This window comes from Cydia pomonella, chromosome 28 (genome assembly GCF_033807575.1).
Source record: "Cydia pomonella isolate Wapato2018A chromosome 28, ilCydPomo1, whole genome shotgun sequence".
Lineage (NCBI taxonomy): Eukaryota > Metazoa > Arthropoda > Insecta > Lepidoptera > Tortricidae > Cydia > Cydia pomonella.
In genome coordinates, this window is record NC_084730.1 from 9217060 (window position 1) to 9232520 (window position 15461).

General features: G+C 38.0%; 1 protein-coding gene across 2 annotated transcripts; it reads right to left on the minus strand.

Annotated features, from left to right (window-relative positions):
- Nucleotides 1-1572: 1572 nt before the first annotated feature.
- LOC133532976 (DNA-binding protein Ets97D) lies at nucleotides 1573-15154 on the minus strand. Of its 2 annotated transcripts, none has more exons than XM_061871877.1 (11): nucleotides 14841-15154; nucleotides 13272-13370; nucleotides 12177-12298; nucleotides 11116-11263; nucleotides 10299-10446; nucleotides 9474-9599; nucleotides 7961-8034; nucleotides 7169-7248; nucleotides 3746-3884; nucleotides 2945-3098; nucleotides 1573-2401 (listed from the first exon to the last, which is right to left on the minus strand). In XM_061871877.1, exons 1-11 carry the CDS (start codon nucleotides 14986-14988, stop codon nucleotides 2296-2298), a joined length of 1344 nt encoding a protein of 447 aa, XP_061727861.1. In that variant the 5' UTR covers nucleotides 14989-15154; the 3' UTR covers nucleotides 1573-2295. The 2 variants fall into 2 exon arrangements, with proteins under 2 accessions (XP_061727861.1, XP_061727860.1); XM_061871876.1 differs by lacking the exon at nucleotides 3746-3884 and adding an exon at nucleotides 4166-4304.
- Nucleotides 15155-15461: the final 307 nt, after the last annotated feature.

Sequence of the window (15461 nt, forward strand, 5' to 3'; positions counted from 1 at the left end):
TGCTATTTTGAAGTGCCAAGTGTAGATTTATGTTTAACGAAACCGAGCAAAAGTATGTGGTAGATATTTTTTCTTAGATTCGTTCACTATAGAAAAATACACGTGAGGTCTCCTTATATAAAATAATTTACAATAAAATAAAAAATAATTTCATAAGTCTACAAATTAAATTTCATACAAATTAAATATTATCTTCAATGTACGCTGCCATCACTGCGAGTAGGTATAATTGAGGTTCCTTGTCACGCTCTAAACCAATGCCGGATTTAGAGGTCTGGAGGCCTCGGGCAATAAAGGAGTTGAGGCCCTCTGGCCCCAATTTTTTTCCAAATAAAATGGTAAATTTACCGAATTCTCTATTGTGGGGGGCCCCTCTTTTGTGGAGGCCCGGGGCAGTAGCCCCGGTTGCCCTCCCCTAAATCCGGCCCTGCTCTAAACAACAAAATTCGCCATATATTGCGTCTTAGAATAAACTTTAAAGTGTGCTAAAAATAAAAACACAAGTTCTTTTTTAAAAGTACCGTAAAACCACCCAACTATAGTCCAATACTGCAACTATGGTCCACAAGTTCAAAAGGAAATTAAGTATCTATACCAATGTTCCTTGTGGTTTACTCTTAGTTTTGCCTTCCATTTATAAACATACTTTGCCTTAGAACTACAAAAATATAGTAAAATACACACCTGAACGAGAAAAATTGAGTTTATTTGTGGTCCATAGTTGGGAGCTTTGGACTATAGTTGGGTGGTTTTACGGTAGCTGAACTAATGTTACGAATTTAAAATTAACTTTTGTACAGTCGTCATCAGATATATCGGAGCGGCCGAGGTGTTCACAAATATTTGAACACGCACTCTAACGGCTTGACAATAGAGGCGTGTTGAGACATTTGTGAGTACTTTGGCCGCCCCGATATATCTGATGGCGACTGTACAAAAGTTAATTTTAAATTCGTAACATTAGTTCAGCTACTTTTATAAAACAACTTGTGTTTTTATTTTTAGCACAGTAGCAGTACTGAGAGTTCCGCTACTCGACGCTAGATGTAGACTACGAAAATAATAGTATTTTTGGTGACAAAACCGTTGTATGGAGTGAGCACTCTTGGTCTTCTTAATTCTCTTTGGTCTTTTCTATGGGAGCGCCGCGGCACGTGTTTGGTATTTTTTTTTTATAGTTGACTTATTTTTACGGTTCCGTAGTCAAATATGAACCCTTATAGTTTCGTTATGACCGTCTGTCTGTCTATCTGTTCGAGGCTTTGCTCCGTGATCGTTATTGCTAGAAAGCTGTTATTTGGCATGGATATATAAAATTATAAATCAATAAATCCGACAAAGTCGTACAATGAAATCTAATTTTTTAGGGTACCTTCCCTACACGTAAAGGGATGTGATTTTTTTTGCTTCAACCCTACAGTGTGGGGTCTCACTCTGTGGGGTAGCACTATATTACTTCTTATTTGTCTATGCCCAATGGGTAAAACGGGAAAATTTAAAGGGCCATAAATATGTACTTTGCTTTGCGTGCGGAACCCTAACAAGATGTAGTAACTCAAATAAAACAACATGTATAGGAAACAAGCATAAACTGTATTTGTACAAACATACCTTAAATACACTATTTACACACGCACATACGCAAACATACGTCGGTCAAGGAATATTTACTACTTATACATCAACAGACTTCGTATTAATGTCTATATTGACGTTTTAAATTTGAATTTTGGTGTAAATCCGCAAGAAGGATGGATGGATGCAGGTGTCATGTCATGGGGGTCATGACCCCCCCCCCCCCTCCCTGAGCCCTCATTACTCTGATGACCCCCCCCCCCCTGACTTATCCACAGCACACAAGCTTTGCTTAGTTTGACCTTATGTCGATCTTTGCAAGATTGTTCCCAAATATATATTTATTTATTTTATTTTTTGCGCCCAGAATGAGCTCTTCAGAGCATCTAAATTTTGTCCAATCCATCGGAAAAAAATCGCCCTATATACACACAAATTTACATCATACATAGGTAACAATGAAAGCTTTTAGGTCACTTAGAGATCATCTTATCATAAACAAAGGGGCATTTAATTAATAAAAATGTAATTCTTAATTTTAGAGGATTTTTTTTATCCCGCTGTCGAACACACGAAGACGAGTTTTTGAATGAGTGACCCATGTTGCTACACTAAGCAGCCACTGATGTGCTGTGATCACGTGAATCCGAGAATGTTCGCGTGACCAGCCCACGTGATCATCATTTTATGTGGGTGACCCGATTGGTGTTAGTGACCCGCCTACGCCTCGTGCCTGTCGTCGTGCACCTCCTGCACGAGCTGCGCGAGCTCGCCGGCGCCGTACCCGAGCAGCTGCTGAAGGTCGCATACGAACTTATACACGAATCTGTTGACGAATTATAAACACAGAATAATAAATATATTTTTGTCAAAATTCCATTTTTGATACAAGTTTTTATCGTTGACTGTACTTTTCTTTCGACAGGCAACTAATACTCATCGAGATAATTCTAACCCCAAACACAGTTGGGTTGCGTTATATTATTACATAGTTCCTATGGTCACCACCTGTGTCCATCATCAGATCAGCTCGATGGTACCATAATATTGCATTGTCACCGACCTAACATATGTATACATGAAGTTTTAGCTCAAAATCTAATGGGGTGTGAGTGACGGTAGTCATCGAATACGTAGCCTTGAGCGTGAGTGACCGAATGTCATGTGGTAGGTTCCGTTCTACCATTACCACCTGGATCATCATGTGAGTGACCGGCCGTGAGTGACTGTAGTCATAGTATAAGTTACCTTATTTGTGAGTGACCGAATGTGATGTCGTAGTTCCCGTGATTCGTGACCATATAGGCCAGTGTGTGAGTGACCGAATGTGACAACAATAATGTGCTGTGCGTTTTAAAACTTCATTCACCTTTTCCCCGCAACTTTCGCGATCATATCGCCATCGTAATAATATCGCAAAGCCCTGGACAGTTTCTCGTAGTTCATAGCGGGTTTGTGTTTACGCGCCCCCCACAGTCGAGCCACTCGCTCCGGCTCGAGGAGCTTAAACTCGCCCTCAGTGCCTGCGGGACAAAGAAAGGGAATTAATTATACCTCGGTATATCATAGAGAAGAATAAGTAAAGAAAGAGTGGTAACTCCATACATCTTTTTTCTTACCAAAACGCGAATTATTTCGTAGTCGACATCTAGCGTCAAGTAGCGGAATTTATCAGTACTGCTAGTTGACAATAGATGTCGCGACGAACGAAAACTAATGCTCAACAATTTTCAGCTAATATTATAACCGGATTAATTGAACAACTGCACTAAACTTGTCCGTTATTTCCATTCCGAGAGTGAGCGAACGTCGCCTTCTCTTCTTTGTATGTGTGGATCACTCGCTGATGGGACTTGAGTGCGTATGGCGGCTGGCGACTGGTGTGACCCGATGATGGCGCGCTAGTGATCCCGTGAGTGACCGAATGATTGATAGTAATGGCCATAGTTTGCGAGTGAGTGACCGAACCAGGGACTTTGTTAGTGACTAGCTGTGGCGTGAATGACCGCGTGAGGCCCAGTGAGTGAAAGAATGGTAGAGTGAGTGGCCGAGACAGGAACTGTGTTTGTGACCGCATGTGGTGTGAGTGACCGAGTGGCAGAGTGTATTACTCCGTGAGTGACCGCATAGCGTGTGCGTTGTTGTGTGAGTGACCGAGTGAGATAGTTACCGTGCCACCGTATCACGTCCAGATGTTCAGCACTCGTCAGTAGTTCCAGAAGAAATTGCCACAACTGCACTTGTCCATTGTTTCCATTCCGAGTGTGAGCGAACGTCGCCTCCTCATCTGTATATGAGTGGATCACTTGCTGATGGGACTGGAGTGCGTACGGCGGCTGGCGACTGTCGCGTCCTGATGATGGCGCGCTAGTAACCCCGTGAGTGACCGAATGATTAATAGTAATGGCCATAGTTTGCGAGTGAGTGCCCGAGCCAGGGACATCGATAGTGACTGGCTGTGACGTGAGTGAGGCCCAGTAAGTAACAGAATGATAGAGTGGCCGAGACAGGACCTGTGTTAGTGACCGAGAGTATTCCGTGAGTGACCGCATAAATGTATGTTGTGTGAGTGACCGAGTGAGATAGTTACCGTGCCACCGTATCACGTCCAGATGTTCCGCGCTCGTCAGTAGTTCCAGCAGAAATTGCCACAACTGCACTTGCCCGTTGTTTCCATTCCGAGTGTGAGCGAACGTCGCCTCCTCATCTGTATACGAGTGGATCACTTGCTGTAACGATTTAACAATAGCTTAATTTAAAATGGAATTCGAATTTGAAAACGACCGTTCTGGCCTAGTGGGTAAGTGACCCTGCCTATGAAGCCGATGGTCGCGGAATCTAATCCCGGTAAGGGCATTTATTTGTATGTATTTATGTAGTTTATAAGTATATTAGTTTGCTTTTCTTTTTAATTCATTGATTTTTTTTCTCTCTCTGTCCCAATTGTAACTATCTCTGTTTGGCCCTATAGTTGACTGGTAGAGAATGCCATTTGGCATTCAGTCCGCCATTTGTACATTGTTGTATATATTTTGTGCAATAAAGTTTAAATAAATAAATTTGTTCCTGAGTCATGGGTGTTTTCTATGTATTTAAGTATTTATAAATATTTATATATTATATATATCGTTGTCTAAGTACCCTCAACACAAGCCTTAGGGCCGATTTTTCAATTCCCAGATAAATCGCCGAATAGTTATCCCACCGATAAAAATAACTGACTGTTTATTTGTTGGTTAAAGAATTTCAATTTTTCATTCCTTTTTTATCCAGAGAATAGTTATCTGTGGTTTTAACCAGCTAACTTCGTTTTAAACAAGTGTGAGCAGGATGCAAAGATACAGAATTCAACATGTTAGAGTGAAACAGAAACACAACGCTTAGTTGACATTTGATGTTTGTTGCCAAACAAAACATAACCTATTACATTACATTACTATTATTACCCGCGTAATATACGTACAACAGTATCGTGTTATTTAATCTTATACCTTTAAACGAGCAATTCTTGTATATATATATATATATATATATTTCCGTGATCTCGGAAACGGCTCTAACGATTTCGCTGAAATTTGGTATATGGGGGTTTTTGGGGGTATACAATCGATCTAGATTAGTCTTATGTTTGGGAAAACGCGTGTTTTCGAGTTTTCATGCGTTTTTCTTTCGACGCAGAATATGGTCGCTAATTTCGAGATGCCAGCCACTGTCCGTCTGGTCCACTTTTGTTTTTTTTTATATGTTCAAAAATGTAAAAAAAAATATTTTTTATTGTTTTAGACAAGTTTAATTTAGTAAAAAAATGTAGTTAAGATTATCACCTATACACCACCATATTACAATAAATAGTTATAACCGAGCAAAGCTCGGTCGCTCAGGTACTTATTATTTAAATCCGAGTTGTTTTGTGATCATTTCATTGAAAAATGAGAGATATGAAAAAACGTGAACTTTGAGAAATCGGAAGTGCATTTATTTACCGAATTTTTAATAATAAATAAATAGATATATATATATTAAATATTTTTTTATATATTTTATGCTACATATATTAATAAAAGCAGATCAAGAATATAGTTTTCTTTAGATATTTACTTTTTAACACATTAGTACTATTATTGTTGTTAATATTTTTCTATTAACATTCTAAATTTTATTCTAGTAGCCAGTTCAAAGTTGTAACATAACCTAAAAACGTCCAACTTAACAGAGCGATAGGTATAGGTACTAACTGGCTCTTGAACGGACAGATAACTTTATTCCTCCGTTAACGGATTTATTCCTCAGTTAACTGCTATCTGACTGTTGAAAAACTGAACTTGCCGCTATCTATAGAATAAAACCTATCAGACTGTTTAACTGGGGATTGAAAAATCGGCCCTTATTGAGCTTACTGTGGGACTTAGTCAATTTGTGTAAGTAATATAAAAAGTAACCTATAATATTAAAATTTTTTTTTTTTTTTAAATTATATTATTATTTTTTAAATATTAAAAACAAATTTTTTTTTTATATTATATGAGTTTTAAATGATGCACGGTTAGTTACACTAGACTTACATCGAACCACGGTTCATATCCCGGTAGATTTAAGTCTATTTTTTATTCTTCCATTTAGGCATATTAAAATGTAGTTGTTGTGTGTTGTGTGTTGGAAGCGCTGGTGGCCTAGCGGTAAGAGCGTGCGACTTGCAATCCGGAGGTCGCGGGTTCGAACCCCGGCTCGTACCAATGAGTTTTTCGGAACTAATGTACGAAATATCAGCTGATATTTACTAGTCGCTTTTCGGTGAAGGAAAACATCGTGAGGAAACCGGACTAATCCCAACAAGGTCTAGTTTACCCTCTGGGTTGGAAGGTCAGATGGCAGTCGCTTTCGTAAAAACTAGTACCTACGCCAAACCTTGGGATTAGTTGTCAAGCGGACCCCAGGCTCCCATGAGCCGTGGCAAAATGCCGGGACAACGCGAGGAAGAAGAAGAAAATGTAGTTATGAATGAACCAAAACAACTGCCAAATCGGCCAAACCCTTTTTGAGACGAACGGGAACAAAATAACACCATATTGGTTCCGTCGAGCGTGAAAAGTTAAATAGCAAGTACCTGGGCGACCGAGCATTGCTCGGTTATAACTATTTATTGTAATATGGTGGTCTATAGGTGATAATCTTATCTACATTTTTTTACTAAATTAAACTTGTCTAAAACAAAAATTAAAAAATTATATATAAACTTGAACATATAAAAAAAAAAGTTAGTCATCGGGCGAGATTCGAACCCATAACACTCGTTTAGCAGTCCGCGTCTTAACCCGCTGGACCAGACGGACAGTGGCCGGCAACACGAAATTAGCGACCATATTCTGCGTCGAAAGAAAAACGCATGAAAACTCGAAAACACGCGTTTCCCCAAACATAAGACTAATCTAGATCGATTGTATACCCCCAAAAACCCCCATATACCAAATTTCAGCAAAATCTTTAGAGCCGTTTATATATACATATATATAAACCGGAAATATATATACATATATATATACAAGAATTGCTCGTTTAAAGGTATAAGATAAACGAAAAAGCGAGGCGAACTGACCATTTTGGGTCGTTTCTTGATGGCCGACTGTGGCGTTTCCAGCGGATCAGGTTTGGTCTGGTCTTGGTTCTGAACCACTGCTGCAACAATACAGACATACAAATTATTAGTGTATGAAAGCAATAGTTATTTACAGTATATATGGTGCTATTTTACCGCACTAGTGCGAAAATTAGCATATTACGTTACTATGTCGAGCATTTAAAGGGCCATATGTACTGTAAAACCGTTGTACGATACATGTGCGAATAGGTGATTCGCAACTCGTGTCGATTTAAAAAACTCCCTTCGGTCGGTTTTAATTCATCGCCACTCGTTTCGAATTTCCTATTTTTCGCACTTGTATCGTAATGTACTATTACGATACAAGTGCGAAAAATAGGAAATTCGTAACGAGTTGCGAATTACCTATTCGCACAAGTATTGTACACCGTTTTACAGTACATATGACCCTTTAAATTTTCGACATAGTTACATAATGTGCTAATTTACGTACTAGTGCGGAAAAGTAGCATGTAAAGTTATGACAAAAAAACCGGACAAGTGCGAGTCGGACTCGCCCACCGAGGATTCTGTACTTTTTAGTATTTGTTGTTATAGCGGCATCAGAAATACATCATCTGTGGAAATTTCAACTGTCTAGCTATCACGGTTCATGAGATACAGCCTGGTGACAGACGGACGGACAGCGGAGTCTTAGTAATAGGGTCCCGTTTTACACTTTGGGTACGGAACCCTAAAAAGGAGCAGAAGTGGGTTTTAAAGTTGCAATGGTCAAAAACGAAAACTCACCGATAAATTTGCATTTCCTCAAAAGTTCAAAGTGGGTCCAAAACAAGTCGCCCGGGTCCGATGGTACTTTTTCTCTAAAAACAACAAAAATGGAATAAATTTAAGTTCTATAGTCGTGATATGCAATAAACATTTTGAATTTTGGATTTTTTTAATTAAGTGGAAAAATTACTGCCTTGGGTGGGACTTGAACTCACAGCCTCTGGATCGTGAGTTCAAGTCTCACCCAAGGCAGTAATTTCCCCACTTAAATTTATTCTAAGCTTAATAGCATCGCTCGCAGACGTTTCTGCAGACGGGGGCGGAATTTTTAAACATTCATTTAAAAATTCCGCCCCCGTCAGTGCGACGAAGATATTTACCTAAAATTTTCAAATTTGAGAACCTCTTAAATTGTTTTTTACAAGCTTTTATTTAACTAGCCCTGTTAGTATGTATGGGACAAATCTTGCAAGTTAAATTTGACCCACTTCCCGGTTTCCGATGAAGCTGAAAATTGCACACATATGTAAGTCGGGTGACAATGCAATATTATGGTACCATCGAGCTGATCTGATGATGGAGACAGGAGGTGGACATAGGAACTCTGTGATAAAACAACGCAACCTTTAGCCCTTCGAGCAGGCCGTCGACTCCCGACCGATTACGTCATTTAAAATTCAAAGATTAATTGAAATAAAATCAAAATTCCAAACTCAAAAACGACATATGCCACTTGAAGAGCTAATTGTGTTTGGGGTTTTTAGAATAGGGTTGTTTCCATCTACAAATCTTAGGGCCCTCCCATCTTGTATCCCAATAAATTCTTTTGGATTATAAGAACATGTTAAACTACTTTTAGGGGACCTGTAATGACCATATTTTTGTAAATATTGAATTTAAAATATCTTTTGGCACACGTCACGTGACCAAACTCGAAACGTCTTTGAAGATTCTGATGACGTCACAAGTGTCACAACTCTCGGATTGACACTGTTGACAGTTAGGCGATAAACAACAAATGACAAATGTCAGTTGACAGCTCATATCTTCTACGTGTGTATGTAGTTATGTGTCAAACCGTAAACTGTGACGTCACACAATTTTCAAAGAGCGTTTTGGGCGCGAAAGCATCTGTCAAAATATATTTTGTTGATTTAACACATTTAAAGCCGTTTTTAGTATAAAAGTCCAATTTTAGGGCAACTTTTAGTTAATATAGAACGTAATACAAGCGTTTCAAAAAATTGGAAGCAACCCTATTGTCTCGATGAGTATTAGTTGCCTGTGGAAAGAAAAGTACAGTCAGCTATAAAATCTTGTACCAAAAATGAAATTGTTGTCTAAAAGTTTTTAACGCATTCACTGCCATCGTTTTCGTAGCGCTACACGCGTAGCTGATTCTAGCGTTTTCCCGCTTTGTAGAGGAAAGCGACTACGAATAGAGCGCCCGCCGAGCGGGTTCCCGGCATTCAATGTGTAAATTAACCCCAACCGAAACAAATTTGAAGCATGTCGTATTAGGGTCACTCACTTGAAGTCTAGATTAGTTAGCGCACACAACGTCCACCCACTGATGTGCCAGTCTGACAGCTTGACACCTGTCAGATTGAACTGTCGCACCGCCCACTGTATCCACAGTTTGACGTGTTGTACGGACCTGTCAAGGTTTACATCAGTTGAAATGATGGCTGGAAAAGGACCAAAGCATATTATAGTTGTCTAAATAGTTGCATAATGAACATTTCACTCCATTATGTCTTGCCTATATGTTGTTTTCGCAGTACGTAATTTTGACAATATGACATTCAATATTTTACGAATATAGCATTAGTTATTTTTTTTAGTATCGTTATTTTGAATGAAATTGTATAATTCTTCCCTCCCCTTTCCGGCTCTATTTAATATTATAATAGTCTAAACCATTGTACAATGGTTATAACAGTTCACTAAAACGTTATATAATGGTTATAACAGTTCACTAAAGCGTTGTATAATGGTCATAACAGTTCAGATATATATAAAATACCAATCGGCAGGGTCGTCGGGTATGCTGCCTCGACTTTGGTGCTGCCTGAAGTTAGCGTCCACCACCCACTTAACGGCATATTATAGTTGTTTAAGCCGTTGTATAATGGTTATAACAGTTCAATTATCGATTGCATAATGGTCATAACAGTACAGATATAACATACCACTCAACAGAGTCATCGGGTATGACCGCGCGACTGTGGTGTTGTTTGAAGTTACCGTCCACCACCTACTTGACGGCACATTATAGTTGTCTGAACCGTTGTATAATGGTTGTAACAGTTCACTAAACCGTTGTATAATGGTCATAACAATTCATATAACATACCAATCAGCAGGGTCGTCGGGTATGCTGGCTCGACTGTGGTGCTGCTTGAAGTTAGCGTCCACCACCCACTTGACGGCGGCTGCGTGTGGCGCGTCCGGCTCTGGCTCTATTATTTCCGTTTCCTCTATCGTCTCTTCTAGTTCTGGGGCTGAAAAAAAAAAATAGAGACAATAGAATAGAAATCGTTTACAGCAAGGCTGGGAACCGGTTTTTTAAATACCGGTAAATACCGGTTTATTTAAAAATAAATAAAAAGTCATTTATCGTCCCAAAAAAAATAACACATACAGCAACGGATAAGCAAACAAAAACGACACATAAGTACAATAGGGACAATAGGGTGTCGTCCAATAGGGTCGTTGACGTATATATTACATAGTACAAAAATTATTGATAAAAAAAGGATGAACCTATTTCGGTTTCCCTCAGAATTTTTATAAGAACGCGAACATTTAAAGAACTTTATTGTAACCTAAAAAACGGTTTATTTGACGAGTGACGCAACGGCTAGTCGGCCTGGTGGTGTGCCACGTAAATATAGACACCGAAGTATGGAGAAACCGGTTTTACATGTTCTAAACCGGTTAATTTTACAAGTACATAAAAACCGGTTTAATAACGGTTTTTCGAGTGAAACGGAAATTAAGAGGTTTTGCGCCAAGTACATGATTTTTTTTATATACACAATTGATATGTAATATTATTGATATTATAAATAAAATTAATATGAATATGATAACAGTTTGGAAATTTAACCGCTTTCCGAGCCTTGATTTACAGACATTTCTGTTTTTTTATATCAGTAATTTTAACATACCCGGCGTAGGTAATGCTACCAGTTCTTCATCCGGTTTCAAAACGTCGAGTATGTTGATCTTCCTCTCCGCCGCTCGCACTTGTATATTGACCTGAACAACGCCTTCGCCCCTGATGCATTGCTCTACTAGGGTCTTGTGGTTTTCCAGCTGAAAAAATGGTATTATGTCAAGAATTTAAGAACTAGGGAACAAATCAAATAACTTAGGTCCTAGAACTTATGGTACCCCAACTACCTGCACTACCTGCCTGTGTCCCTGGGCCCATTTCTCGAAAGATATTAGTCTAATATTATTAGTGTTGCCATGGTAACCCATACGACTTGACAGTTTTTTTTTATTATAATTATTATTCAGAACACATAGTCATACATGAGAAGATAGATGCTTACAAAAATAAATCGGCCAAGTGCGAGTCGGACTTGCACAGGAAGGGTTCCGTACCATTATCTATAAAAACGGTCACCCATCCAAGTACTGACCCCCCCGACGTTTGACGTCTTCGGTGATTGGATGAGAACCTCGATATTGGAAAGAAATATTTATTTTATTCTGTTTTTAGTATTTGTTGCTATAGCGGCAACAGAAATATAAAATCTATAGAAATTTCAACTGGCTAACTATCACGGTTCATGAGATGCAGCCTGGTGAGGGTGACAGACAGACGGACAGCGGAGTCTCAGTAATAGGGTCCCGTTTGACCTTTTGGGTACGGACCCTAAAAATAAAAGAGCGTTTTAGCGAAAAGGAAAATAAGTTAAATATAAGGTATTATTCATTATATCAACAACAGGCGCTCTGTTCTCGAACGATATTAGACTAATATTATTAGTCCACGAACTATAAATCGTATGTTACCATGGGAACACACTAATAATATTAGACTAATACCGTTCGAGAAATAGACCCAAGGTTCGAGAAAGGGGCCCAAGGTTCGAGAAATGGGCCTCCGTTCGAGAAATGGGCCCCCTTCGAGAAATGGGCACAGGTACAGGCAGATGGTACAGGTAGGTGGAGTACCATTAGTATATGATCAAAAACACTTAGAATGAATTTTACTGACCATTTTAGCATCTTGCAGCCAAAACGTGTAATCTGACAGATCGACACCCAGTCTTCGTTCCAACATACTTCTTAGTTTGGACAGGCGGGTCCGGATGTCCATTAACTGTACTATTACCTCCTCTGTAAGAAACAGAATTCATTTAAATTTTTATACCTTTGGGAGGCGGACCCGGGTATGTCCTTAAACTGCGTCCAAAAGAGAGGGGTATGGGCACTGTGAAGTCTGTGAATGCCATTTCGCTTAGTAGGGCACAGCACAGCGGATGTCATTCCAGATCTAGAGCAGAGCCCAACTGGGGAAGTACCTCCACCTTACAGAAAACCGCAGCCAAATAACACTAGACCCTACTCATAGTGTTGTTCCTTCCGGTGAGTAAGGTTGCCAGAGCTCAACGAGGGTGTGTAGTGTTAGGGTCGGCAACGCGCATGTAACTCCTCTGGAGTTGCAGGCGTACATAGGCTACAGAGACTTACCATCAGGCGGGCCGTATGCGTGTTTGCCACCGAAGTAGTATAAAAAAAAAAATTCATGCTTTATGACTGTAGTGAAAATGTGTAATTTCGGTTAACTTTATATTCAATTATAAGTTTCCAACACTAATGAATAGGTTGTCTGGAAGAGATCGCTTTTTAGCGATAAGACCGCCTGTTGTTTACCTCTTCTTTATGTGTTGTAATATTTGTACTGTTTCTGTATTGAGGTGTGCAATAAAGTATATTTGTATTGTATTGTATTGTATGATACTGTGTTAATAGTACATTACGATACAAGTGCGAAAAATAGGAAATTCGAAACGAGTGGCGATAAATTAAAACACGACCGAAGGGAGTGTTTTAAATCGACACGAGTTGCGAATTACCTATTCGCACATGTATCGTACAACGTTTTACAGTACATATGGCCCTTTAAATGTTCGACACAGTAACGTAATATGCTACTTCTCGCACTAGTGCTATAAAGTAGCCCCATATGTACTGTAATATATTTTATTACGCATTACACAGATGGATATGGCCGATATATTAATGGTTGATGACCATAGATCCCGGAAAAGCCATATTTCAAATACTATTGTAAGTAACCAGCATATACCACTAGAGTCAGTGCTCAGCATGGTGTCCTCATCCTCTGGAGCATCCTCGAACACGGCCAGCGGAGCCTGCAGGATCTCCACTCCTGTCGGCATCAAACCTGAAAGTGTTCGGACATAACTATAGTATGGATTTACTATTTAATTTGCATATTTCTTGTACTATTAGTACTATTACTCATCTATAAATTATAGCACTAAACTATAATTTAAAAAATATATATATATATATATATATATTTATAATAATAAAATAAATAATCTGTTCAATTAAATTAAATTATATTTTGTAGCTTTTTATAAAATTTAATAACAAAAATTCCGTGTAGTTTTGTAGTTATAATTAAATTAGTATACTTTTAGATTAGTTTATGATTAGTTTTAGGCTATGTTTAGGTAATCTCACTGTGATGCAATACTTATAAGTAGTCAATGTTAGGTACTCCATAAATTGTTATATATATTAGTATTTATTACCTTTTAAAATGATTTAGTGTAAGTTATAAATGTTATAATATGTATGATGTGGATGTACTTAAAAAAAAAAAAAATTTTATATCTATGCTATGTTATGTTATAATGTATAAATATTTAAAAACATCGTTTTTGCTGATTTTATTTACTTTTCAGTTACATACAGCATTTAGGTATTAACATAATATTTGCATGAGCATGGATATTTGTTCGTGAGTCATGGTTCAGTTTCATTGGTCATGACTCGGTCAATGTAAAGCGTGCGGGGACTCCCTGCAGGCGGTATAACGACTAGTGAAACTCATAAGTCGATAGTTCGGTCGATATACAGCATGCGGGTGACTCCTCGCAGGCGGTAAGGTGGCATAACAACTAGTGAAACCAATAATGGCTTGCGTTTTGGAAATCTCCTGCACCCCGCATGCGGACCCTATCAATCAATGAAACTGAGCCATTATGGGTGTTTTCTATGTATTTAAGCCGGTTGTCTAAGTACCCACAATACAAGCTTAATCTTTTTTATGATATATACTATTGATTTATTGCATACAATTAGTTTTGCGATACAGCGAGGAAATGCTGCTAGCATCTACTAGTTTTTAAGACTAGTATTATTTATTTTAAGATCTAGGTTTTATGTTTTGAAGTTTTGTTAATTATATTTTATTTCATCATTGAATATGTATTATTATAGTAATAATTTATACTTCTTAATTTTATAAATTTATTTATTGATATTCAGGAAACCAATCCTGTAGTATTAAGGCAAGTGTGTAAAAATAAATATTCCTTGATTGTTGTATTGGTTATTTATTTTATACATTAACATTGGAATAATCTTTATAGGTACTATGAAGTACACTCACAAATTCAACATGTAACATGGTTAAAGCGATTTTAGCTCTTATAGCAATAATACCAAATGATTAAGAGGGAAATACCAATGATTTTATACCTATAATAACAACAACAGTATACCTACCTACTTGCGCAAAAAATAAACAAGATAAAAAGCGATGTAGGTAAATATTTGACCTTCAAGTAAAGATATACCTTCTGTAGAATTGAAAATGCACTTATAATAAACTGTTTCTTACCTAAATCAGATTCCGTAACATATTGAGGTATCACAGAAAGAGGATCTGAAGTATCTACACTGCCCGAAGCTTCATCAAATGCATTTTCAACACTTTCCATTTTAATTGTGCGTACATTTAAAAGATCGTTTAAATCTGTCACCTCCATGAGTCTATTACTCACACGATCACAGCAATGATCAATCTAATCTACCAAACTTTGGTAAAGTTGTAATATATTTTAAGATTTCAAAATTTTACGAATAGGAAAAGGAAATTGCTCGAATTGTTCACTTCCGCCTATGATCCGCGTGCACCAAAACATGAAACCATTGACAAGTGTCATTATGACGGTACAATAAATACCTATTAGCTCTATAGTGTCTATGGATGAATATTTTTGTTAGGTTGGCCTACCTGCTTATGCCTATACACATTCACAGATACTGACTTAGTATCTGTGAATGTGTTTATAACATAGATAAGACAACATTTTTGCTTCAGTTCAGCCATCTATTGAGCAATAGCTCTGTTTGTTCTACTCGACAGTAGATGGCGCTAATCTAACAACGTAAAACAAACTTATACCAAAGAGAATTTCTTTTATCTTATACAAAATGGATATTGCTTACTCAAATTAAT